This window comes from Tachypleus tridentatus, chromosome 8, assembly GCF_004210375.1.
Source record: "Tachypleus tridentatus isolate NWPU-2018 chromosome 8, ASM421037v1, whole genome shotgun sequence".
Lineage (NCBI taxonomy): Eukaryota > Metazoa > Arthropoda > Merostomata > Xiphosura > Limulidae > Tachypleus > Tachypleus tridentatus.
The window spans coordinates 40,799,234-40,826,616 of NC_134832.1; the positions used below are offsets into that span (position 1 = coordinate 40,799,234).

The window sequence follows — 27,383 nt, forward strand, 5'->3', positions numbered from 1 at the left end:
GAAGTAACAATCACATGAATTTGCAAACTCATAATAAGGAAAGGAAAAATTATCTAAAGCCCTCCATAAACTAAGTAAAGTTAACAGAAAATTTTATGATAAAAAGTGAAGTATGAAAAACACAGGAAGAAGGAAAAAATTTATACATGTGCATAAGTGCTGAATCATGTAAATTTTAGTAAAGAGAAAGTCAGCTACACCAGTAGGGTGTGTCACACTCCCATTGGTGGAGAGTTTTCACGTGTTCATTTGCATGCTACAACACAGTAATACCCTATGGAAACAAGTGAATTTAGGTTGGACCCTCAATACTAGTGGTGAGTGAAAATATTTGCATATATAAGGCAGCACAAACAGAGGAAAGCTATTATGTAAGAAGAAGTAAAATGTAAGAAGTAAGTATGTCTTATCAAATATGGCTTATCAACTTTTTATAACTAAATTGGCTCCAGTATTTCCTTTTATTTTAGTTGTTAATTTGAATACGTTGTTTTTATAATATTAAATGTTCTATGTAGCACCAGCCTAGGACCTAATCTATTACTACAACTGAGTATCTGAAGTGTTCTTTACCTGTTGGCAGTATTAAAATCACATACCTGAAGCATTCTTTTCCTGTCAATGTGAATATTTCAAGTGATTTTTACCTGTTAGCAGTAATAAAATTAAGTATCTCAACTGTTCTATGGTTAGCATTAATATCAAATTTAAGCATACATTTACATAAGAAATTTTAGCCCCCCAGTGATATAATGGTATGTCTCTGGACTTATGCTGGTAAAAATCAGGTTTTGACACCCATGGTGTAGCTTTTTGCAAAATAACTAAACAAACAAACAAGAAATATTAATTGATATTATGAAATTGGGCAACACCTCTTCATCTCAAGCTATAATTTGTTCATTTATATTTTTCTAGCATTTTTAGTTATTGATGTGAAGTGCTCTAACCTGCCAATAATATCTAAGTTGACTTAACCATATAAAATCATTTTCAGATGACACTTTGTTTTCTATTAAAGTAGCCAACACATCTCGAGCATGCACATCCAGTACAACCAGAGCCCCAAGGGTTGTCCTTGTCTGTTGGGGAAGATTTCCTCTCACTAAGGTCACAACTTTCTCTATCTGCCTATTGTTTTGTTCCAAGTATTTATTCAAAGCCTGAAATTGTAGTCAATGCAAAAAAAAAGTTAAATTACTATAATGCAATGTTAAAATATTTGATTTTGTTGTTCCACTGTTAAAATGGTTTATCTTAAAACCTTATTAAAAATATTCAAACTGCAAACTACATGTTTTGAAGAATAACAAAATATTTCAACAGATGTTACACTTACAAGTATCATTTTAGTGAAACTTTTAATGTAAAATCAACAACATACTTCTAGTCCATTCTTTAAAGCTTGATGAATGTCTGCTGTCCAATATGTCTGAGAAACACAGAGAACAGCTTGTCCTGGCCATTTTATTACCCACGACTCACGAGGAGATTCACAATATGATCTAATAGATCTAGATATCACCTATCAAATCATGAAGGGCAAATAATTTATTTTTAATGAATGTACAAGGCATGTTCATTAAGAATATGTAAATTCCAGTTCCTATGTTATCCTATCAAATGCAGATTTTTTTACATATAGTCAAAATATTAATACATGAAACAAAAATATTCAGTAAACATTGCAAAATTAGTAAAATGAGCCCTAATTTACACATTCTTGTTACTTACAAATGCCTGAAATCCACTATGACTTACATACAATTTTCCTACTTATATTAATAAGTGCAAAGCTTTTGACCTGTGATTTAAATAATATTCTCTTACACACATAATAAAATAAATACAAACACAATCTCTTCATATTTTTACCTATCTAGCAAAATACATGATCTATTTACTTTCCACACATGGTACCTATATCCTATAAAAACAAAGCAACATAAAAACATGACTTATTCATAAAGATAATACAAAATACATCTTAATGTAATACATGACTAGTACATTCTTCTTACATACAAATATAATGCAAAACAATGATTCCTAATACATATTTTGCCAAAATAAAAAATATAATATTGATATAATATTTCTACTTCTACAAAAACTTTGAGTTAGGTACCCTTACAACATATAAACAGAATAATGAGATACAACATGACAAGTACACTTTTCTTACCCTCTCAAGTACAAAACACATCACATATATTTTGACACACAGGATACAGTAATCCTCAATTACTTATATATTCTTCTTTCTCAATCTTACAAAACACACACATACACAGATAGCAAGGCTTATAAATTTCTCGTGCTTCAATATGGTATAAAAAATGTCAGTTTATACACTGATTGTATTGTGCTGAAACATATTATTTTCAAATAAAATTATAATATAAAAAGAGACAATGATTTGTATATTATATTTACTTATAAATGATAAAAAGACGCATCATTATATATATATATAAAATTATTTCCTATATGCATAATAATATGTATAAATGGCATTATATAAGAGCATTTGTTAACTACAAAAGTAATCCAAAACATGTTATTAAATACATTGTTCCTTACTGGTAAAAAAAACCCATATCTTATACATTTTTCAAATTGATAATATTTACATACATAATGTATAAACAATATAACTTCTATAATATTCTTACTCACATACATAATACCAAGATAATCATGACTTAAAATTCTGTTTCTTTGCACAGGTAACACTGATAATTGCATGAGTTTGTAAATTCTTCCAGTACTGTGCAAAGATATTAGCACAAAATCATAAATTCAATTTCAGGTTACTTTCAAATGGAAGGTAAATGTGAAACTTCAGAATTTTATTAATTTTCATATTGAGTGCAACAGAAAGCCAGTGGTAGTATTTGAGTTCAACACACACTTAATATTGTGTGTGTCCCCTTTTTGCTTTAATAACTGCAGACAGTCTTTGAGGTATTGTTGCAGTATATTTAACAAAAGTATCCTTTAGGATTTTACTCCAAATGTCTCTAATACATTCCAATAAAGTTTCTTTGGAAGTAGCATTTGATTCATCAAGTTTCTGATCTATCAAATTCCAGATTTGTCAAGTTGGTTGAGATTAAGGTTCTGTGGGGACCATTGCATCATTTGAGTTACTCCAGCAGCTTCTTCCTTACCTAAACAATTTCTGCATGGGTTGGATAAGTGTTCAAGGTCATTAGCTTCTTGGTAGTAGAATCTTTTACCAATAATATGATAATCACTGATGGTCCATGAGCTAGTCCATTATTTCATCCATTTTGCAAAGGTTTCTTGTTGCATCAGTAGAAAAGCACTCCAAAACCATCACACTGTCTCCTCCCATGCTTGATGGTATGTATTGAGGTAAGTATCTTTCACTTTTCTTCCTTCAGTTATACAATTAATGCTTTGAACTAAATATTTCAAACTTGTACTTACCTGTCCATAACACCATTTTCTGATCATCAATAATTCAGTTTTTGTACTTTTTAGCAAATCTCAGTCTCTTGAAAATACTTGGAGATCGAAGTAAATTTTTTTAACAGTTATACAATTGAATGTACACTTTTCTATCATTTAGCACATGGTCTTTATCTCATGCATGAGATCAATGGCAGTCTTCCTTCTGTCCCAAATGCTGCATAAACAAAAAACATAAGTGTGTTAAGGTATTCTGCCTCTTCCTTTTCTATTTTCAAATTTATTTATCTCAGTTTCATGATCTGGGGTGTACTTAACAGTGTTTGGGAACATTTGAAGTCTGCAGCCACTTGTCAGGGGGAATCCAACCAGCATTATGTAAAGCTTTTATAAAAATCTCTACTCTACTGACAATTATTTATACTTGTTGGGCCATGGCATGACAACAAAAATTAATATATAGTATTAAACACTGTTTTTATCAAGGTTTAGTTGTGGAGTTCTATTCAATTGACTTCTTTTAGCATATCCCAAATTTGATCAGTATGTTCATTCAAACAGAAACATTATTACATGCCCTTGATACAAGTATATTGAAATTCTAAAGAATGATAAGTATTCTCAACAAGGCTCATTCAATGTTCAACAGAGACCAGTGAAGCATTGCCATAGTGTTGAGATTCATATTTTGTTATGGCATAAAAGAATTAGTCCCATAAAATAGTAAGAATGAGAAAATATTTTCTTGTTCTAACACATGTACATGTTATTGTATGTAAGTACAAAACCTAAAGGAACTTACTTTGTGAATGCTATCTTTCATAATCCCTTCTAACTGTAAAAGCCATTTCTCTACCTGTCCTCGAGCACGAGAGGTAGATATTGTTTCTGTCAACTCTATCTCCTCACTCTCACTGCTCTCCATATGAGTTATGTCTAGATAGTCTGTAAAGTGAAGTACTGCAATCCCCTCAAAGCACTTCTTAAGGTGAGGCTGGACCCTGAAAGATTATACACAAAGTTTGCTGTTTGTTACATCTTTGCACTTGTGTAGAAAAATGTTTACATTTATCAGGCAGGCAGTAGTATGGCCTATGTAGGAATGGCTAGAATTGTTCATCAAAATGGAATTTTAAATATCTTTACAATAGGTCATAGAACTTTACAATAGCAATAGTGTTTCCTTTGATAACAAACATATGTAATGACCAAGTCATAAGTTCTGGAAGTGTCTGTAAATATCACAGTAAAAAGTTTGAATTTCTTCTTCTTCTTTTATATTACATGATAACTCAAAATTCAAAACAATTGTGTCAACCAAATTCACTTAGGTGACATAGTGTAAAATGGAGTCTTTGCTTTTATAAGTGTTATTTACTAGAGGTAATTAAAGAAACAAATTGTTATTCTAGTGGAACAATGTTATCATTATCCCTGGAGGAAAACTTTCTAACAGAAATTGTTGTTCTTGAAAAACCTTAAGAACATGGTGAAACAGGAAGTAAGACAATAATTGATAAACAATAAGTATTAAATAACTTTTCAGGCTTTTAAATGAGTAGTCATATTTGTATTAATCAATTTATTTGGACTATCATCACGAGTTTTTTTCTTTCTCGATGTACCATCTTTGGGCTCAATTACCTAAGCCTTCTACAAGTGCAAGATGTTTAGTAAACAAAAGAATCTTACAGAACAACTCAAATTAGAAGTTGCCTAGCAACAACTAAAATAAAATGTGCCCTAAGTTTCTGTAAAATAATAAGCCTAAAGGCTAACAAGGTAAAATAAAATAATGTTACAAAGTCATATTATTATTGTAGTTTGTTAACATAATGCTAGAAAGATAAAAACCAACATCAAAAAGTAAAATCAACAATAAGAAATTAATAAAAATTTAGGGTACTTTTTATAACAGCAATAGAGAAATGCATGGTTTAATTTCTTTAACAATAAGTAACCAGTGAGTATGAAGGGGGATTCCAAGATTATGGTTAATGCCTATAGCAGGACCCCAGTCATGAGGTGCAATTCTAATGGCTTCCTTATTGATTTTCATTCTGGTATTACAATCCTTGGCAATGATTTTTATATTCTTGAGATCAACATTGTGGTTTTCCTCTCAATTGTATAATGCAATGCCTGAAGTACCTTCAGAAGCTTGTGCAAAGTCTCTTTGATGATGTTTCATCCCAATATTAACAAGACATTTGGTCTCTCTAATGTATTCTTTTTATGCTCACATGGTATGTTGCAAAGAGTTTTTGCATGGAAGTCTGATATTTAGACTTAACTTTGATTAAAATATTGCATAAGTTAGTTGGACACCTGAATACAATTTGAATGTTAAAGGTATTCATTATTCTTTTCATTTTTCTCCAAGTTCTCAAAAGTAGGACATCACCATCCTTAGTTTATTTTCCTGTTTAATGGTACTTTCATCATTAAAAGGTTTTTGACAGTCTTTTTTATCAATTTTTAGAGATATTTATTATTACTAAAAGTCAATTCAAGCTGTAGAGGTTCAGTTCCTACATAGTAGTTTGCTGCATATTCTATGCACTCTACATGGTAAGGTTTCAATGATACTATTTATAACAGATACAGGATGCTATCTGATAAATAGTTGTTGTTATTGCAGGTCATAATTATTCCTCACAACCATTCCCAACATTACCTCTACTGTTACTCCTGAAGATAATGTCATACAAACAGTGAAACGTGTAGAGTCTTTTAGGGCAAGTCCTTTTTTTAGTAATTATTTATTGTGTGAGATTTTAAATTTTATTGCTTTTAATTATGAATATATCTTTTATACAAGTTTCATTTTAAAATTATTTAGGTTTACTGTTTTTTTTTTCATTTTTGCTTGGCAACTTGTGATTTGAATTGTTTTGTTAGGTCCTGCTGTTTACTAAATGTTTTGAGCATGCAAAAGGCTTAGGTAATTAAGCTGAAAGCTTGTGGTTTAAACTAAAAAAAATGTGGTAAAAATCTGAATAAATTACTTTATACAAATCCAAATTATAGTTGGAACCTCACTGTATTTAGAACATGGTTATAAATACAACCTTCCTAAATCTGTTGAAACACTGCACTAAAAAAAAATAACAACAAACAAACAACTAAACAAAATCTTATATTTTTGGAAACAACAAAAGCAGGGCCAACTAATTAATGTCTTTCTCCACCAGTATGTTGTATCATCAAAAAATTAGGAATGTGGTTTATCATATCACGTCAAATTCTTTCATTGATTTACTGCCTACAATATACACCATAATTAGCACTGAAGCTATGCTTACCGCTTGCAATCTGAGATAAATAATTTTCAGACTGCTTTTTTAGCTGCCATATGACAGTTTTTTACTGTTTTCTTTGCACAGTATAGTTGAATATTTTAAATTTTGATTAATGTTGATGGAATAAGTTGTTATATATATGATGACAATTGTGCTTTAAAAGTTGTCCAACTGTCTTATCCCTCAAAAAAATGTTTGCTGTTAGTGAATATAATTGCTTCTAGTGACATGTGTATATCCCCTTCAAACTGCCACTTTTCATAGATTCTGAAAACAAATGCAGTTGAACATTTGGTTAAAAAAGTAATTAATAATGATGCTTCAGCAAGACAAGTACTTACAACTATGCTCCTTTGAAAGTAAGAGAAATCATTACTCTCACCCATTACCTTGCAGTTTAACCACAATATAGCCATACCTCTGCATTTACAAGGATTATACATCCACTTTAGTAAGTACAATTACTGACAATGTGTTTTGCATAAGTAAATAAATAGTGAGATCTACAAATAAACAAAGGAGATTTTAATAAAGTAACCAGTAAGTCTATTTTAAGTAGATATTACACATTTATTTTAATATATATGCATCAAATCTAAATGTATTTGCCAATGTATTCTAAAACAAATCCCCATAAATTAAAGGGTTGCAAGCAAAATAAGTAATTTTTAAAAAGTGAATATAGCTAACATAGCGAAAAATTTAGCTAATCTATAACATAAACCATCAAAATATAAATTAAAATATTTTTCTGGTTTATCCTATTTATAAACTGGGAACAGAACACTTTCCTTGCAAACTCACCTTTTTGGATCTTTTGTTTCTGACAAGATTTCTAAAAGTTCATCATTAGATAAAAAGAAAAACCTTGGAAAATACAAGCGTTTCTTTTCCAGGTAGTCATTTAAGCCCTATGAGATAAAAATATGAAAATACAAAATAAAGCACTAACTGATGCAAAATGTATGTTGTAAGATATTATGTTCAATCAATTCCAATATATTTTTAATGAGTTCCTTGGACATCAGTTTCAACAAATGTTACAAATATATTATAGCTTATCCTTTTATGATAATACATATAACGTGTTTTTAAGCTGATGACACAACTACAGCAATTATACAACTTTGAATATAATTTATAGAAGATTATAATAGAATATAAATATCAATTTATGATTTGAATGATGCAAAAATTAATTATATTAATTATTATAAAGTCAAATTGTTGCCATTATTGCAATAACAAATACATTTTCATCTGGACTTTTTTAACCACTATGGTTAAAAAGTCAAATCCTCATTGGTTGAAACCATTTCCTGCTTCACATTGAACATATAGAAAATCAAATTTACAAATTTTGCACTTTAATAACAAACAAAATTACTTTTTGTACCAATCTTTCTAGAAACGTAGTATGAAATTTTTGGCAAAAAAACGTTAGTTTTTTAATTACAGTACATTATTATATTAGAATATAAAGCAAAGAGATAATGCAATAATATTGTTTTTCACCTAAAAATAAAATAAGATTTAGCAAAAATAACACTAATAACCTTAGCCTTCTCGATACAAAATAAAATAGTATTATTTTTAGATTTTTGTCCAAGAAAGTACAAGGACAAAGCACTATAGTTGAGAAGTTCCTTTAGATTTTTGATTAATTTGAGGAGGGGTTTTAGATTCATGAGAAGAATAGCTTCCTTCATCCTTACATTATTGTATACTAAATAAATTCTGATAGAAGCAATAGACTTAGTCACTTTGTGATTAGCACTACATAAATAATGTTGTTATGTAGCAAAAGCCCTCCACCAATATGAGGACATCATAACTTGTGAATGCAAAGAATACGAAGTTGTACTAGAAGTGTGGAGGAAGAGTGGGAAGTTTGTGCAGAAGTGGGTATCTATTGAAAACATATTTTAAGGTAGGAAAAACGTTAACTTCCAAGATGATATACATTTATTCACACAAAAACTAAAATCCCACATTAATATAGTGGAGGGACTGGTGCAAGATTTACCTATTTCAGCTCCCTTCAGAGAGCACCCAAAGAAACTCATGGAGTGTGACACCCAATAGCAGGAGCTTCATATGGATATACTTGTGGGATATTACTTGTGCAAAATTTTGAGAAATAAAAGTACTCTGAGTGGCACCACCAGCCACTTTACAGAATCCTGTACAATAGAGAAAATGTATTCATCTGACTAAGGATGGTAAGTAGACTGGAAGATAGCAGACTGAGATAGGCAGTAATTCACAGGAAATGAGACAGCCAGGTGATGAAGATAGTGTGTGATAAAAGTGGAAGATGTAGTCCACATGCCAGTCTGCAAAATATCATCAAGTAGCCACAAAAACAAGAGGCAAAAGAATGGGTGAGGTGGGAGATTTGATGAGAAGAAATATGGAACAGCCTGCAGGTATTGACATCCAATGAAAAGTAGACCAACTACAGCAGTTGACAAACTAAGCTTGTAAGTTTAGATAGTGATAAGTCCCTGGAAGAAGAAAATCCCAAGAAAGAAAGAAGTGGAGAAGGGAGCCAGGAAATTATAAGGTGCAGGCTAAGTAGCAAGATACAGCATGAACAGAATGTAACAGAAGACACAAGTCAGATTGAGCATGGAGTTGTGAAATGGAAGGGAAGTATGGGAGAAGGAGGAATCACCTTCCCAAATGCTGAAGTCATAGAGAGGAAAGAGACCAGGCATGAAAAAGTAAAAGATATGGAGGATGGAAAAGGGTATGGAAAGAATTCAAAGCATAGAAGTCTGAGAGATGGTGACCTTAGGGAAGGAGTAAGAGGAAATAGAACTATAGGGAAATTTAATATAAGGAGTAGGTGACCATTGGCTCAGAAGAACTGGGTAAGAGTATGCAAGATTATTAAGGTCCAAACTGGGCAAGGGAACAGGGCAGGGATATCTATGGAAAGAGAGGAAAAATATGGATAGAACTGGGAAAGACAATACCTTGCAGAATCAGGAAAGATAATGAGTGGTAGACAAGGCAGCCTAATAACCAACAATGGTAGAGAGAGCCAACCCTTTGTTGAAAAATATTGTAAAAAAAGAGAGATAGCCAACAATGAGACAGTCAGGATGAAGACGGCGATGGATAGGTCAAAATGAAAAACACTATTACACTGGTAGATAGACAGGGTAGATGAGAAACACGAATAAGACAGGAAAAAGATCACCATATAAGAATCTGGTTTGACAGGTAATGGATTGGATAAATCCCAAGTATGAAATCAAATAGCAACATGCTGCAGCAAGAAAGAAAGTGTGAGAGGAAGGAAAAGAGGGAGATAGCTAGACAGAAGGCAAAAATGGAAACCAGTGTTGAGCCAGTCAAAGAGGTGCCACAAGGGCCCATGGTAAAAATCATGGAGGTGTGGCAAAAGCACAGATGCATAGACTCCCCAGGAGAGAGCTCACTCATCTGAAAACCCAAAGTCAATAAACTATTCCATGGGGCAGAACAAAGTCTGGTCAAGATATATGGCCTGCAATGAGGTTTACAGCATATAGTACATGACAGACAATGAGGCAAATGTATTGAGAAGTGACATAAGAAAAAGAAGGTATAGGGTTTGAAAACAAAGAGTCCTGGATCTGATACTCTTCTGACAGTTGATGTAAGAAACAACTGTGAAGTTTAAAGAGTGAACCATAACTAAATGATCCAACAGGAGGGGTAGAAAATGGGAACTTGCCCAAAGTACTGTCAAAAGTTTGAGTACATTAAGCTGAAGTGAAGATACATCCTTGATCAGAGTGTTCAACATAAGGTTGTCATTCAGAGATGCCTCTCTTCCTAGTAGGGATATATTGGTGAAAAAGGTATAAGAAAGATTTGGGTGGAAGTAGATGCACATTTATAGTGATATCAAAATGGTCGACAGCCACCCAAAAATGTCTGTGAGAAGAGAAACAGTAGGTCCAAAGGTTCCTGTGATTTATTACACTGGTTGCACAAGGGCATTCAGAGATGGTTGATATGAGCATGGCCAGGTGGAATAAACAGTTTCAGGAAAGCTATAGTTACTAAAGACAATAGAGCCTCTCAGGCAACACAAGTAGGATAGGCTCACATCCCAGTGAGAGAATGTTCCATCATTTGCAGATAGACAGGGTAAGATTCAGCCCAGCTGAGAAAGAATTTGAAAAAATACTCCCAGAAAAACAAAGTATTTGATGAGATAAGAAAGAATTTAGAAGTCTTGGCAAGCCATCCTACAAAGACAGCTTCCTACAGAAGAAAACTATGAAGGTAAGACTTATCCTGTGAACGGGACAGAAGAAGCCAAACATCCATGTAACAATGAAAATCATAGAGCAAGTTCTTTCAAATGGTACACAAAAGCCTTGACTGTTCTGTTAAAGACATAGAAGGTCAATGCAATGCTAAAAGAAAAAAGATCCCTGAACTGGAAAGAATGATTTCAAGAAACAAATTTGAAATATCTTTAAGACTCAGCATTGGGAATATGAAGAAACATCCCTGAGACGTCACTCTTGCTCATCCAAAGTCCAAGGAAAATGAACCAACAAAGAGTAAATAAATTTTCCATGCAAAAATGAGGGATGACCACCTGGCAGATGAAAGTGGAAAGGTAGATTACCAGCCTCCAGTCCCCAGTTTTATTGGGGACCACAAACAGGTGAAAGTAAGACCCTCTCTATGACTTTTTTGTGCAATAGATCTGGCACAGTGACTTCCAGATATTGAAGATGGATGTAATTTGAGAGAGAAGTGAAGTTAACCAGCTATGAACTGAGAGAAAAAAACTAACAAGTATGACCCATCTATCTGCAGATAGTTGTTAACAAAGATGTGCATATCACAAAGACTAGCCCCCATGACAACTGAATCTGCTCCATTGTCATTGATGAACCCAGAAAGTCTGACACTGGGCTGAAGAGTATTGAGCAGAAGGATAAAATAGGAAAAGGGATAAAAAATATAGGAAGTGGGAGGAGTATAATGATCCAAGTGAACAGGGAAAGAGTACAGACCATGGCAGAAAGTAGAAGGGAACACGAATTGCCTGAAAAATCAAGTAGAGCTCGATGAATTGTCTCTTACATGAAGTAAAGAGAGGAAAGGTAATAAAGCACAGAAAGTAGTATTAAGCAAAGACAAGAAAACTGAGCACTGGAGAGTGAAATCGACCTCAGTGGGCTTGCTCCCAAACAGGCAAAAGAGATTTCAAGGTCTATGACTCTAGAAGGAGGAAGTTCAGTTAACTGTAGGCCATGATAAAGGAATTAGAAAGCAAGAAGGACAAGAAATAAGATCACTGGCATGGGGTAGATCTATAAAGGAAGCAATATTAACATCAATATCAGAAGATGGGAAAAGAATCAAAATTATTTAAGTTGGGAGTTGTGATGTAGGGAATGGGAAATATTGTAAGACAATGGAATGAGAGATAGAGTGATAAGGTCCAAATAGAATGAGGATGTCTGAAAATTCTCCTCAACGACAAGAGAGGTTCTCAAAGCATAACCAGAAGGGAGAGACAAACAGTAAAAGTTGTCTTTCTCATCACATTCCTTTTCAGAATGAGGGGAAATAATTCTTGGCTGCATAATAAAACCTACTACCCTATGCACAATGGCCATCATGCCATTTATGTTTAACATGTCTTCAGTAGCCAAATTAGAAAATTGACTATTGCAAGGTTATTCCTCATCTCAGCAGATGCCGAAGTTGCATGAACTTGAAAGTTCATAGTTTGATAAACTAAAGAAAACAAAGTTTCTTTATTAGATTGCAAACCTCTGTAAGTTATGAATAAAACAAAATACATCAAATACACACAGTGCTAAGGAAGATTAATGAAGAATCTCAGTGGAAAATCATAGGATTAGATAGTGCACAGGAAGGTTATGTCATGCTCATATTAGTGGAGGGCTTTTATTACATAATAACATCATTATGTGATGGTGAAAATCATAAGAAATCTAGTGAGTGTTGGTAGAAGTTGTCTAAAGAATTGTGGAATGCAAATCTCTAAGGCAGATGCACAAGAAAGATTGTTTTCTGTGTGAAGAAGTAGATATGGTCTCAGAAGTAGGACATTTTTATATTAATGAATGTATTATTGTGAAAAGTGTGAACTATCTAAAAATATTTATCAGTGTTAATATAATACAATTCAGAAAATGATGGTTTAATTAAACACAAGTGCAATAATAATGTGAATTTACTGAGCTTATTTGGAAATATGCAATCCACTTTGTTGATTTTAAAAGTAAAATATACACAAAACTTTACTTAAAACACATTGATAATAGCAAAACAATTATGTCACTAACTGAAATGTTGTGGAAAGCAAAATATAATTTAAAACTAAGCAATTACACAGGAAAAAGTGGAGTGGTCCACAAATGGCATCTAACACATGAGTGGCATGTGCATTTATGTTAGCAATTTGCTTACAGATGTGAAGTGTGAAAGTTGGAGTAAAAGTTAGCAATGAAGTGGATGTAAGGAGGGGTATTCCTAACAGTTGGCCAGACTTTTATAAATATTATATATCAGTAGTAAAGTGAAGGTGACAACAGGTGAGTGCTCAGCAGGACATATTAACTTTATAAAATATAAACAAATCAAAAAAAACAATTAACTATTTTGTTTATTTGATTTATATGTGTATATATCTTTATTTAAGTTAGGTAGTGAAAATTTATGGCCATTTTGTTTTCTTGAATTTTTTTATAGATACTTTTTTAAATTTATGATGGGGAATGTCCCAGAGGTGAAAACTGCCATTGAGTATACTAAAGTTATCTTCTGAATGAGATTAAACAGTTTCAACAAAAAGGACTGCAATTTTACCTTTTGAATCAGTTCCAACAACTCACTGGATTTCTTTAGTTTCTCTAAAATTTTTTCAACCTGGAGAACTGCCAGTACATGTCTGTCTAAAACAGCAGCTTTCATGGTGTCTCTCCAGTTCTTGTCTACAGTTGTGAATCGTCTGTATTGTATGATAAGAGTATTAAGATGACGTAATTATTCAAACAATTATATAAAAAACATCTAAAATGTTGGAACACATCTAAAGTTTAAATGTACCACAAAATTATTTAAAAGATGGTACTACCTGTAACAATAGATTTAAACGAATGAAAATATGTTTTCTATTTGTATTTCTTTCCTGTATGGAACGTTTTTAATAACTGCATTTTATTTTTATCACAACTACATTTTTCTATTTCAACTAATAAGTATAAGAATATAATTGAATTACACAAAACACTAATAATGATATTTTATGTTTAAAATACTAAGCTATATACATAAATATGTATATAAAGAGAATAAAAAAGTCAGAGATAAAAGAATAATGTATAAATTGTCTTCACACAAGCAATAAACTACTACTTATAAAAATTCTAAAAACATTGAGGAAATATTAAAATAGTTGTAGTGCATACCTTCCCTCCTCTGGCATTTGAGCCATAATATCAGGGGAACTAAAGATTGGCTCTAAATATAGCCATGTAGCTTGAACTTTTAACCACTCATCAATTATCTCTTGTAGCATCAACAACTTGTGTTCCCACTCTCTGTAAAAATGAAAAATAAAAAAGTAAAAATACTTCACAATTTGAAATATATAGTATATAGTATATGAAATATAAAGGTATATATAGTGTTTATCATAAAATAAAAGTAATATTTAACATGGAAAAAATCATTAGAATATAATTAATTTGATAAAAATATTTTATCAAACCTTTTTTTATATTTATGAAACAGTACCTTTAAGTTTTTCGAAAAACACAGTAAACATTACTCCTTAGTATAACACGTTTCTATTACACTATCATTTCAAACATAGTCCTTTTTGGATTTTTTTCATGTATATATCTATCTTTATGTGTATTTTTCTTTAAGAAAACAATACACACACATACACATGTATATGATTATATCTGTACTTAAAAAAAAATTGAGAATGACCATTAACTATGTAACAAAAGAAAAAATTAATTTTGCAGCCTAATTTACCACATTGTTAATGAGGTAAATGAACAACATATTAATGTAAACACAATATATCAACACATTGCACGTATTACTTAATCTCTTTTTCGAAAGGCTTGATGAAAGGTGAACCCCTCATAGTTTGAGTTTTAACAATGTGATCATCCAAGAGAAGTTGAATATCATCTACAGATGAGAGTATATAGGTTCCTGTTTCTCGATATGGCACCATGACAAACTCCATCTGAAATTTGTCAACAATACTGAATTACCAGAACCAAAATTTAATCAGTTACTGCAAGAGCAATTACATCTAATAGATTTACTATTCCATTTTATACATTTTATTCATGTTGTAGATTTAATCAAAAAAAACTTATGATTTTTGACATGAATATTACCTGATATTTGTTAACTTATATTCCAGTGGGTTTAAAAATATAATAAAATATATTAAGAAAAAAAATAAAAAGGTATTTTTGATGGTCACCAATTACTAGTAAGTATATAAAGAACTCAAATGTATATGAATATATATATATATATATATTCATTTTGTACATTGTCTTTTCAAAAATCAATGGCAAGCACAAGCTCTTTAAATTGTTTTACAGTGTTAATATTAGTGTATCTTGGAACCATAAAAAAACATAAGCTATGTCTTACATCATCCCATTCTTGTATCATTTTTTCCAAGGCTTTTTCCAGACTGTATTCTTTGCTGGCTGATTCACTGATTAATTCAAACTGAGACACAAACTCATCAAGGCTCAGGTCTATGATCTTGGCCAGTGTAGTATTGTCATCAGCATGGAGTGGAAAACCAATCGCATCTGAAATCTGATCCCAGTGACGGTCTCGTAGACCTGGATTACACAAGGTTTGAATTAAAGGCAAGTTGTCTTTAAAGTCTTCAATTTTAGTCTTGACCTGAAAAAAGTTTAAATATATACTATGTCACTATGTGTATTGGGACAACATAATCATCTACATTGTGTTTTAAAATCAGATATCCAAATTATTAGAGAATGAGCCTAACTTAGGTGTTAATCACACCTTGAACTCTTTAAAAATCCAAAAGTAGCTAGTATACAACATAAAATAACTAAAAGAACACACCATTTAAAATGGTTTTAAAAAAAGAGGACTAAGTATTTCAAGAGCTAACCAGCTTTTATCATCCTAGATGGTGTAAAATGGTTCCCTTTTCACAGTTCAGGTTATTATTATTTTTCCCCAAAGCCTATCTTTTGAAAAATTAATTTTTGAAGGTTATTTTCTACTCTCCTTAAATTATGAATGGAGGTGGTCTGGAAATGAATATAATTACTTTATTATAAGTATGTTTTGCCAAAGCTAATGAGAAGTATGGCTTAACTTTAGTGTTGTTTTTGTATTAATCTTGTGGAGTTTTTAAAACTTTAAAGTTTCTTTGCAAGCAATACAGTAAACAACAGTGGTGAACCTTTGATGATAAAGCTGATAAATTCTCAAATTGCTGAACCTTTTGAAAAAAAATGGAGTTGGTGTGCTCTTTAAGTTATTGTATTAACTCATGTGATTGCTGATAAACTAATTCCAAGTAAGATTTTGGGATCTTTCATTTCTTTCTTTGAAGGATTATTTCAAAATATCTATGACTATTATGAAATTCATGAACAGAGTCAGTGGAGAAGAGTCCATTAGCAGTTGGAGGTGTGTGTTTCCAATAATTTTGATAATACAGTGTAAATAAACACAAACTTCATGTTTAATGTACAATTGCTTATTTTTGATTAAACTACATAAAATAAAAAGGAAATATTATACATCATATCACAAACAATAACTTATGGAAGTGATCCTGATTTAATATAATTTTAACTACATTAAACTAAGGAATTATTTTAAACAATACAAATAACTATGTTGCATTTGGAAATTCACATTAAATGATTTTATTGCACCTCTTGTTTAAAAAATATTCTTTAAACAGTCTATAACAAATAGTAAAACTTCATGGATCTAGTTTTACAGTTACATAGTAGATCTTCATGCAATGTAGATTTCTTACTTGTAGAGTAACTTTCTTAGCAGTTGGGCAGTCATTAAAGGTTTTTTCCAATTTGTACATGATGCGCCAGTAGTTACCAACTTCTTGCTCCACAAGATCAGGGTTTACTGCTCTAAGTGGTCCTTCTAACCAAGCACTTAAGTTAAGTATGTTTAATCAGAAACTTGTTGTTTATCAATCATTGTATATATATATATATATATATATGTTTTATATTTAAATATTCAAAAATTTCATAAATTTTTGGATAATGCATGAAATTTTAAACATCTGTTATCTATTATAATAGTTTCTGTTAGAATATCCTAAACTTACCTGTGTTTCTTGTTAAAATCAACAGTAACTTCATATAGTTTCAGATATGGTAGAAGTTTTGCCAGCAACTGTGGTCTTTGAGGATAGTTTGTTGTTGACCAACCAAAGGATTCTTCTTCCATATTGAACTGGTCAACTTTATCAGCAGCTTCCTGAAGGTGTTTTTCTAGTTTTCTAGCTTTCTTCAAGTATCTAGACACTTCTTGCAGCTCCCCCCATTGTTGTCAATTCCTCAATTTGAAAACCATAACTCTCTAACTCATCAATAAACATCCTTCTATGAACCTGAGTTTTAAAAACCAAGTAACCAAATTAAAACAATGTATTACTTACATAATTAAAAAAAGAACGTTTTCTAAGTTTATCAGACTAGCCCTAGCTATTTTCAATAATATTTGAATTACTTCAGTTTCACTTGCCAAAACTTGAAAAAATTCCTCAATAAACAAATTGGTGTATATTTTATTTACATAAATATTCCTTTCTAATCTTTCGAAATGGATTGAAGCTATCCAACAACCTTGCTTAGGTATGTCACTAAGGCTCTCTCCATTTGTTGTTGACAAACGGTTGTAAAACAATTTTTGCTCATATTGAGAAACAAAATACTATGATCAGTAATGAAAAGTATGTATAAAAACAATATTTAGATTAAGTTGTTTTTTTATCACCAGACATATCACAATGTTTAGTATAACATTTCCCATCATATGTATGATACAGTTCAAAACTGCAGTTCTTAATGAATTTAGCATCTAATTTATGCAATTTTAATTTTCCTATACTGAAAATGTATTTCTACTTATCTCTATAACTTATATACTTATATAACTACTTACCTCCTGATGAAACTTTGTAGAATGGACGGCAACTGCCTGTTGTGGAGACACAAGTGTAGAAAACGACGTTTCCAAAGTCTTCTGCCTTTCGTCTTCAAGTCTTGAAGAAGAAAGGTGGAAGACTTTCAAAACATTGTCCTCTCCACAACAGGCAGTTGCTGTCCATTCTACAAAGTTTCATCATGAATACTCTGCCTAAACAATCTATCAAAGAATACTTATCTCTTCTCACATAAATAGTTCAATACTGCCCTTTTTATGCAAAAATATATTTACATATACCACAAGCATTTTATTTCTCTTCTATTAGAATTGACTGATTCCCATGTGTCTGTCATGCAAATCATCATGCATGAACCCTCTACTGAAAGAAGTGTGGCATACCTGAATGATGCATGCAACTCTCTTTATTCCATCCTACAGAACTGTCACTTTAAGTTTTGGCAGAAGACAGAAGCACTGGTATACAGTGAGAGAAAGGGTGAGAAGCGTGAGAAGTAGTAAGTATCTATTGAAAATACATTTTCAGTGAAGGAAAATTATAACTTCTGACATAGTACCTTAACTCCTCTCGCATACATAGCTAGAATCCCATATTGAATGGGTGGAGAGACTGAAGCAAAGAAAATAAAGAAGCATCTAAAGGGCACCCCTTAAAATGAAATAGCAGATTTGAAGGTCTGATGAGGGAAACCACACAAATTCCGAACCAGATATACTTTTCGTCCATCTGAGAAAGATGTTGCATATATGGGCAGAAAACAGAACACATCCAAATGGAAGAGAACTAGGTTTGGAAAGTGATCCAAACCAAGCGATATTTAGAAAGTTCAATCCCAGAAGTATAAAAGTGGGTAAAATGAGAGGATGTGCTCCTAGGTGTAAAGTGGATAGGGTGCAATGGACTGCTACATGACAAATCAACTACATCCAAAACCCATGCTGCTGGGAACCACCATCCATATGGGAGTAGGATGAGGATAATACCATCAGTAAGACAACTACAATCGACATCCCAGCAGTTTGGCAAGGGTGGGAAAGATGATCTTACCAACTTCATCTCAAGTTTATGACACTGGAAGGAATCTAGTGCTACCAGACTCATGAATGAGCACATGTGAATATAAAAAATTGATAAATTGATCAGGAAACCTGACATCTGGTATTAAAAAGAAATCTATATAATGTACATCACATCCTTCAAAAGTGAATTAACTGCAACCACCCTAAACACATTAACATCCTTGGAACAAGGAATAAAAACATTGAGGGATAATGGAAGGGAAAGAACCATAACAATCTACAGTCACCTCCATCATGACCCACAACACAGATGGAGTATTAATAAAAGAGGAATTATAGACATCTGTAACACATATGAGAAATTACATTGATTAGTTTTACTCTAAATCCAAAACCCATCCACTGCAAACAACGACTGAAGAAGAATCAGAATGGAACATTATAAAACGATGTATGGTCGGGTGGAGAAAATGTACAAAACATGATCCACAGTGAGAAGCTCCAGAACATGAATAGGATAAAACTTTGTGGTTGCATACCAAAAACACCGAATCATCCATTAGATCAAACCATGCCCCACAATGGGATGCATCAATGAAATGTGGAAAACCAGGGGAGAAGGATGAAGCAGGAAACCAGCTGACACATGAGTCATATCTAGTCATCAACACCAAAGGATGACAAGGGTAAGAGGAAGGATTATAAAAGCCAACAAAGAATCTCTGAAAAGCTCCAGTGCTTGTGAAAAGCCCACAAGAGAGCCCTCATATGAGCCTGACCAAATAAGATAAAGCCAATCATCAAAGATGTGCCCTAAAAGTGAAAGAACATTGCAATCTGTAATTGAACTGAAAACCCAACAAACTAAGCTGAAGAAGAGAAAGGCAGGCCAAATAGAAATGTGTGTAGAAAAAACAACAACACCCAAATGGACAAAATATTGAATAGGTTACAGTAAGGACTCCTACAAATTGATTAACAGCCCAATATAGCTGCTTCCAGGAGCAGCTGATAAGGGTAACATACAACAAAAGAAAGTGGAATGTGCAACCTGAGAACAGACAAGTAACAAACTGATGTTCTGAATACCCAAGAAAACAGATAGAGCAGAAGTAAATCCTCAAGGCAGACCATAAAACAGAGAAACCATTCCATATAGAATAAACCAAAGAGATGGTTGCAAGTGAAGAATTATTGGGATATGATAATAATCATTCCTATTTGTCATTGATAAACCTGGAGAAAAAGCCCACTTAAGGGTGAGAAATGATTCCAAGGCCAATTGAGACAGAGGGGAAACAAGAATGAAATGGGACAAGCCTAGTACAGGCTACCAGTCTCCAGTTTATTATGAGGACAACAAATATCCTGGAATAATAGCCTGGAGAAAGATGATGAACTGGTGCAAATGTTCTGTAGAAAGAGAAAATCTTATATGTTTGAAGACAGACAACACTTGGTGGCAGGATCCCAAGTCATGGGGAAAGAAAAGGGTACCAAGAACAAAGGAGGTAGAGAAGGGCTAGTGGGGTTAATCCTGAGAAACCCACGGAACTGTAGTGAAAGATCACCAAAGGATACAATATAGTGAGACTCCCAGTATACAACAACCCTGTGGTTAAACTCCAGTATTGTTAGTGGCTTGCCCATAAATATTGAATAAAAGGTCAAAATGAGAAAAGGATAGGCAGATAAAAATCAGGAGAAGAAAGGAACAGGGGTGTGTTGTGGCTCCAGCTGTGACAAACATGAAACCAAAGAGGAAAAGGTTGAGTGTTGATGAACAAATTAGATATGTGATTCCACAGTTTCACATATATGATCAAACAGATATTGCCAAAGAAAAAATTCTCTAAATAACATAGGTGACAAAGGTACCAAGGACAAGGTCACATCATGACTCCAAAAGTCCAAACTACAGTGAAACCATGTATGTAAAGAGAGAAGTGAAGATGACTACTGAGTCAACATGGAGGTAATAAAGAATCACAGAAAAGTGTAGAAATATATAAAGCATGACATACCTAAGAAATCATGTAAAAATGCCATATTAAGCCTATTTAATTTTGCAAAGGGGTAGGGAAAAACACAGCATAAAAAGGCTATGAAATCTTCAAAGAGGATTGGTTTGTTAGTGGAGCAAGTTCAAAAGAAGAAAACTGACCCATATAACAATCAAATCACATGTTGGATAACAGCAGAAAATCCAATGATGAGTTTTCTCCAACTGCAGCCTGTGAAAATAGTGCTTGAGGTATAACATCCAGAGTGGGAACATGAACCTCAGAATTCATTGTGGAAATAATTACATCAAACAAAAGTGATTGATCTAGAATATGTAAGTGTGAGAAAAAAAGGAAAGACTGGGAAGCTAAGTTAAAGATTTCTTCAATATAAAGAAAAAGAATAATAATGAAGACATCCAACTTCAGAAACTAAACTATTAAAATCAGAATGCTCATGAAGAGCCACAAAAGAAAAAACAACATCTGAACATGAGTACTGCCAAATGCCAGTGGAATAAAATAGAGGGAGTCATGTGTGTCCTTAGAGTAGGTTGCACTCCTAGGGTTGACTCATGATTATTTGATTGAGAGACATATTGGAATCAGCCAATTCCATGGATAGGAGACAGAAGATTTTTTTTTGCATATATAGGGCTGTACTGAATGAGAATAGCTATTTATGTGTGAAGAGATAATGCATTGTATTGGATATTTTGATATTACATTCAATATCACAAAATGCAAATTCTTTGAGGTTATTCATATTCACTTCTTACATAATGAATATATTGATAATTTAAAACAAGCAAAACAAAATGCATCAACAGAAGTGAAAAAAAACCATAATGGGTAAATTAAAACTATAATAGTACAGCAAGGTTTGTGCTAGCTACAGGTGCTTTTCAAAAGTTGAATAAAATTTAAAATAATGACATTTTTAAATAAATATTTTTGGAAGTGCTGAATCTAAGAGATATTTTATAGTCTTTAAAAATTTATAAAATATCATGACCACACCCAATAACACATAAAGTGAAAGAAACCTTAATTATCAGTATTTTTAACTAGTCTATGAAACACTAAACATTATTACACTAAATTGAATAATTATGACCAGAACTATCCAGTTTATTGGACATTAAAACCATAAGCATAAAAAAACCTTTAGGGCTTCTTGAAATTCAACGTCTTTTCTTGTATAATAGCATGGTGGTTAATGAATACTTCATCCATTCCAGCTTGCCACTGAAATGCTTCAGAGTTTTGTTGGATTTCTAAAGGTGAAAGTGGTAGGTACTCCACAATGTAAGATATTTTGTGACAACACTCCATTAGAGCATCCTTTAGTTGTGGCAGTTTATTTTTTTTCACATCTTCAATAAATGCCTCAAAAATAAAATAAAGGATTAATTTGATTATAACAGAGTATAATTTTTAACTTCTGTGACTTATCTCAAAAAGCCAAAAGTAAAACAATAACTTCTAAGGTTGTGATAATACTGACATGATAATAAACAAAAATGTTGAGATCAGTGCACACAATTATTGGTATTCTACAATGAGTTAAAGATTAATAACACCAAACGTCTTGAGAATATCCTATTTATACATTTCTTTAGTTAGAAAGAATTGAGCTTATGTAGATGAGAGTATGGATTTAGTGCATATGAATTTTCAGAAAGAATTTGATAAAATTAAGAAAATGATCTCTGTATTTATGGAGAATAGGTTGGTATATTGAACAGAAAACTAGTTTGATGGAAGAAAACAGAGGGTTCTTATAAATGGAGTTAAACTGGATTAATGTCATAAGAGGGGTACCTCATGGCTCAGTGTTAAGACTTTTGCTTTTTTTATTATCTTCATCACTGAAATAGATGAATGAATGGTCAATATAATACATATATTTGATGATGATATTAAGGTTTTGAGTGTTTCTGACTGTAAGGAATATGCAGTTGCTTTACAAAAGGATTTATATCATTTAGTTAGTTTGTTGAATAAATGGCATATAGCTATTTAATTATAATAAAGTAAAGCATATGAGATATTTGAATTATAAGTACAGTTTTGATGGGAGTAACCTTAACAGTGTTATAAAAGAAAAGGATCATGGTATTCTAGTTAATCAGTCTTTTAAACCATACAAGTAATGTATTATTGTTAGTTGCAAGGCACATACAATTTTATGTTGCATCTACAGAAATAATGAATACATGCCTAAAGAGGTTATAATTAATTTGTAAAGATAATTGGTTAAGCCACATTTAGAGTATTTTGTTAAGTCTTGAGCTCTTTACCTTAGGAAAAGCATTCAAGTGTCAGAAAAAAATTCAGAGAAGGGCTACTAGGATTGTGCTTGAGATGGATAAGTGATCATATGAGGAATGGTTAAGATCGCTGAAACTTCTTTTTCTTGAAAAAAGAATAGTCAGAGAGGATTTAATTGAGGTGGGATTCCTTCAATTAAGACCTATCTGGTCTTTGAAATGTGTTGCCTTCATATGTACTAGAAGCAGTTAATTTAAAGGAGTTTAAGGGAAGTCTTGATAAATATTTAAATGAAAAGGCTGGCTTTGAGTATTTTATTTTTACTTTAAAGTTTACCTTAGTGAATGTAATAGCCAGATAAACTAAGGAGTCCCTTGTTGACCTTACATTATATGTAATTATATATACATATAATGAAATCACTGAATTATGTAATGAAAGCCTTGTGACATCATAACATTCTGCAATGAAACCTCTAACACTGTTTGTTTTGTTTACAGTTTAATAACTCATTCAGAAACAATAACAACTTTTTTCAAATGGTCAGCTCAAATACACGTCATTCCTCTAATATCTTGAATTCATTATATGTTTCATAAAATATTTTAATAAAATGATATACATAAAGGATTTAATATTATTTTAATATCTATGTTTTTCAGTTTAGCATATATTTATAGACGTATGTAACTTATATTGTTAAATGTATATTGTGCAAGTCCCACCTGTTCTCTGAATTTGTAGAAAATTCTCAGGTGTAAGAATCAACAATATATGTTTTATGAAAACACAAGTGTATCTTCAAATATTGTTGGCAAGTGAACTTATGAGAATATCTCCTTAAAGTTTATAAATTGACATGTTAAGAGACAGTTAAAAATAATATAGCTGGTCTGCTACAGTCAGTATACTAATAAGCCTTCAAAGGTATAATTGTGATAAACTTTCACTAATTGAAAAACTACAGACATTTGACCAGGAATGCTTATATATTTCAAACATTAAAAACCGTTCAACTTCAGAGAATTAACTTCAGACACTAGCATTTCTATGTGGATATAGAAAAGTGAGGTTGTAAACCTCTTTAGCTAAAACACAAATAGAGTTAGCTAGCATTCCTGTCAAATGAAATGTATGTGTATCAACATAAAACTAATTTATTCGTTGTGGGCCTGGACCATTGATAAAATATTCAGTTCCAGACTAGAAAGAAGACTGAATATTGTTTGTGAGCTTGTAAAATTTTAGTATATAAATAATTATTTCTCAAAACTATTTTTAATAACTGTTATTATAAATTGTATTTTTTTTTGTATATCAAAATTGATTTGTGTTAAGAAAGAAACTTGTGTGTATTAATCCCGTTGGCAAATATCATAAATTTAATACATAGTGACATTTAATTATCTTCTAAATTAAAATTAAAATTTCTAGCTATTTGAAATTGTAATATGTAATGTATGTAGCATAATTAGTTGTAGACTAATAGATAAATTATAATATGTAACATATATAATAAATATCAATATTATTTTCATTTCTTACCTTAGAGTTCATCAACTCCTGAGTGCTTTTTGGTATGGTTAAAGCTTTATCTACAATTTGTTTGTACTCATCACAAATCCTACAAGATAAAAACTTATACATGTAATGCCATGTTAGTTAAAATTAAATAAAAGTAGGCATTTCTGAAGAAGACTAACAAATTGCATGTTAAATATATAGAGCAATCAAACAATTTCTCTTAAGTTTTTAGTTTTTCACAACTGTATAATCAAAGTATATTTTCTTTAACAATAAATCATTAATTCTTGGTGTTCTTGTGTGTCAAACATATGTGCAAACACAAATATCTTAACCTTTAGTGAATACAGTGTATACAGTGTAACATGTTGTTTAACACATTTACTGCCACAGTAATTATATCTCATGCACTAAGCCAATAATGTACAGTGACTTTTATTGTTTACTTGTGTCAAAGAGGCATTAAAAACAGGAAGTTCAATTCCAATAACTGTTCAGCAAACCTATTCCTTTCAGCAACCATCCTATTCACAAAATCCTCCACAATAAGCAGTTTGAAAATTCCAACTGGAACAGCCTCTTGTAGCAAACCTGTAACCAGTTGAGGCTATGCAATAAAATAAATATTAGTTGGACTGATACATTTAGCTTGAACAATCAGCCACCTGTCAGTTTATACCAGTATTCCAGTGCACTGTCAGTGTCTGGGTTATTGTATCTGCCATGGATGAAGCAGTTTGAAAAAAAACATAGTATTTACACTCCAGTCCTCTTCAATCATCAGGCTCACAAGCACTGTGTTAATAATTACTACCTACTTCATCCTCTTCAAATGACTGTGCATTGGAATTTTGTAAATTACTTGCAGTTTCATTTAAAGTAAAACTCTAAACAACTTTGCTATCTTGTTGCCATAATAGTAATCAAAACAAGGCACTGCAGAAATCTCAGGTCATGTGAACTGAAATTTTAGTAAAAAATATTTTCTACTATTCGAAAGAGGGTAACACACGTGCATGATCATTGTACAATACTAAGGACTGTTTTTGCTTACACATAGTTATAGCATCTTTGATGATTGATGTGTTAACACATCATTAGTGCCTGATTAATAGAAATGACTCATTAGTACTTCATTAATGATGAACATGTTAATCCAACAATAATAGTAAGGCTTTTCTCAATTGTACAGAATTTTCAGTCATCGTGTATGTCTATTATTATGTTTATTAGGGTGAAAACCTGAAGGTGAAGAATAGAAGTGATATAAATAAACAAACGAAAAGGTTATAGTTATTACCATGAGATAAGACTTTATTAGTTAAAAGAAGTTATATCAACAAAATCATAAATAGCAAAAGTACTACAAGTGACTCAATGCAATCTAATTATTTTAGGATTTCATTTTCTAGTTCGTTGATTTACAACAGTAAGTATATTTTACAATTTTTTATACTGGATGATTTTCATTAAGGCATCTTATTTTAATTATGATCTGTAATAACTGATGTAGTTCTGAACTAGTTGGCTTACTTTTGACTAATAACATACATAATTTTTGTAAGGGTCAGATATGTTTTAAAATTATCTTTCACAAATTATCAGTGTTACCTTTTAGCTCTTTTGAATATTTGTAGAGAATAACCCAATAAACAATAGATTCCTACTTTCTTCTATATATACTTCCTTCTGTTTAATAGATTTTACAAAAATACAACTTAACAACTTATGCATAATTTTTTTTTTGCTATCTTTTTTATGTCAGGATAGGTTATCAACTTAAAATATTTTAATAAATTTATAAAATGACTATTGTCAAGTAGATAAGATAATAAACTAGATGACATAACTGTGAAGGTAATAATAATAATAGTTGTATAATAATAATATTATTAATAATATTACAATAATATTAGTGTAAATTAATATTTATTGTGCAATAAAAACTACACACTTTTAAATTAAATTATCTAATACCCTCTCATTTTATGCTTACTGTTGATAAACTGATTAGATTAGATTAGAATTTATAACATTAAAAAAATCTGTGCTTAGTTTTTTATGGTGTTACCTTTTACTTTCTTCCTGGTGCTCATTTGAGATGTGATTCAATAACTTTTCCAAAAGGATCTCTGTTTGGCTAGCTAAAGACTCATAAAGTTCCCGAAAATCCAACTGGAACATTCGAGGTCAACAATTTTGTCTGCAGTGTACATAAATTTGTTGATCCAAGATTTATACTCATAAACCTGTTTTCTCCATACTTCAAAGCTGTTCTCAGACTCAAGCATATTAAATAGTGATTTTTCAGCCTAATGAAGATGCATTATTCAGAAATAAAAAAATCATAAATTAAAAATACATCAAAATGTTATCATAAAACTGTTTTTGAACAAAATTTACAGATTTAAGACATATTTTAGGATAGCAACAACTATTTTAGAATTAGGACCTCCTTCTGTTATACACCCTTTTTCTTTTATTTACTAACATCTCTAACTGAACACTTCAATGAATGAAGTTCTTAAAAATAAGTTCAAACAGTGTTAGGTAGTGCAAATCAAAAGACCTGTATATCACACTTAACAAGGTTCTTGAA

At 31.6% G+C, this 27,383-nt stretch overlaps 1 protein-coding gene across 1 annotated transcript in view; it reads right to left on the bottom strand.

Moving 5' to 3' along the window:
- Positions 1-27,086, bottom strand: part of LOC143222234 (dynein axonemal heavy chain 7-like) — a 243,208-nt gene extending 216,122 nt beyond the window's left edge. The window contains 15 exon segments of the mRNA XM_076448457.1: positions 951-1,163; positions 1,385-1,525; positions 4,241-4,439; positions 7,545-7,651; positions 13,599-13,740; positions 14,201-14,332; positions 14,849-14,997; positions 15,420-15,683; positions 16,807-16,942; positions 17,122-17,339; positions 17,341-17,406; positions 22,152-22,174; positions 22,177-22,375; positions 24,806-24,884; positions 26,856-27,086. Coding sequence (XP_076304572.1) covers positions 951-1,163; positions 1,385-1,525; positions 4,241-4,439; positions 7,545-7,651; positions 13,599-13,740; positions 14,201-14,332; positions 14,849-14,997; positions 15,420-15,683; positions 16,807-16,942; positions 17,122-17,339; positions 17,341-17,406; positions 22,152-22,174; positions 22,177-22,375; positions 24,806-24,884; positions 26,856-26,968 — 2,181 coding nt within the window. The 5' untranslated portion in view covers positions 26,969-27,086.
- Positions 27,087-27,383: the final 297 nt, after the last annotated feature.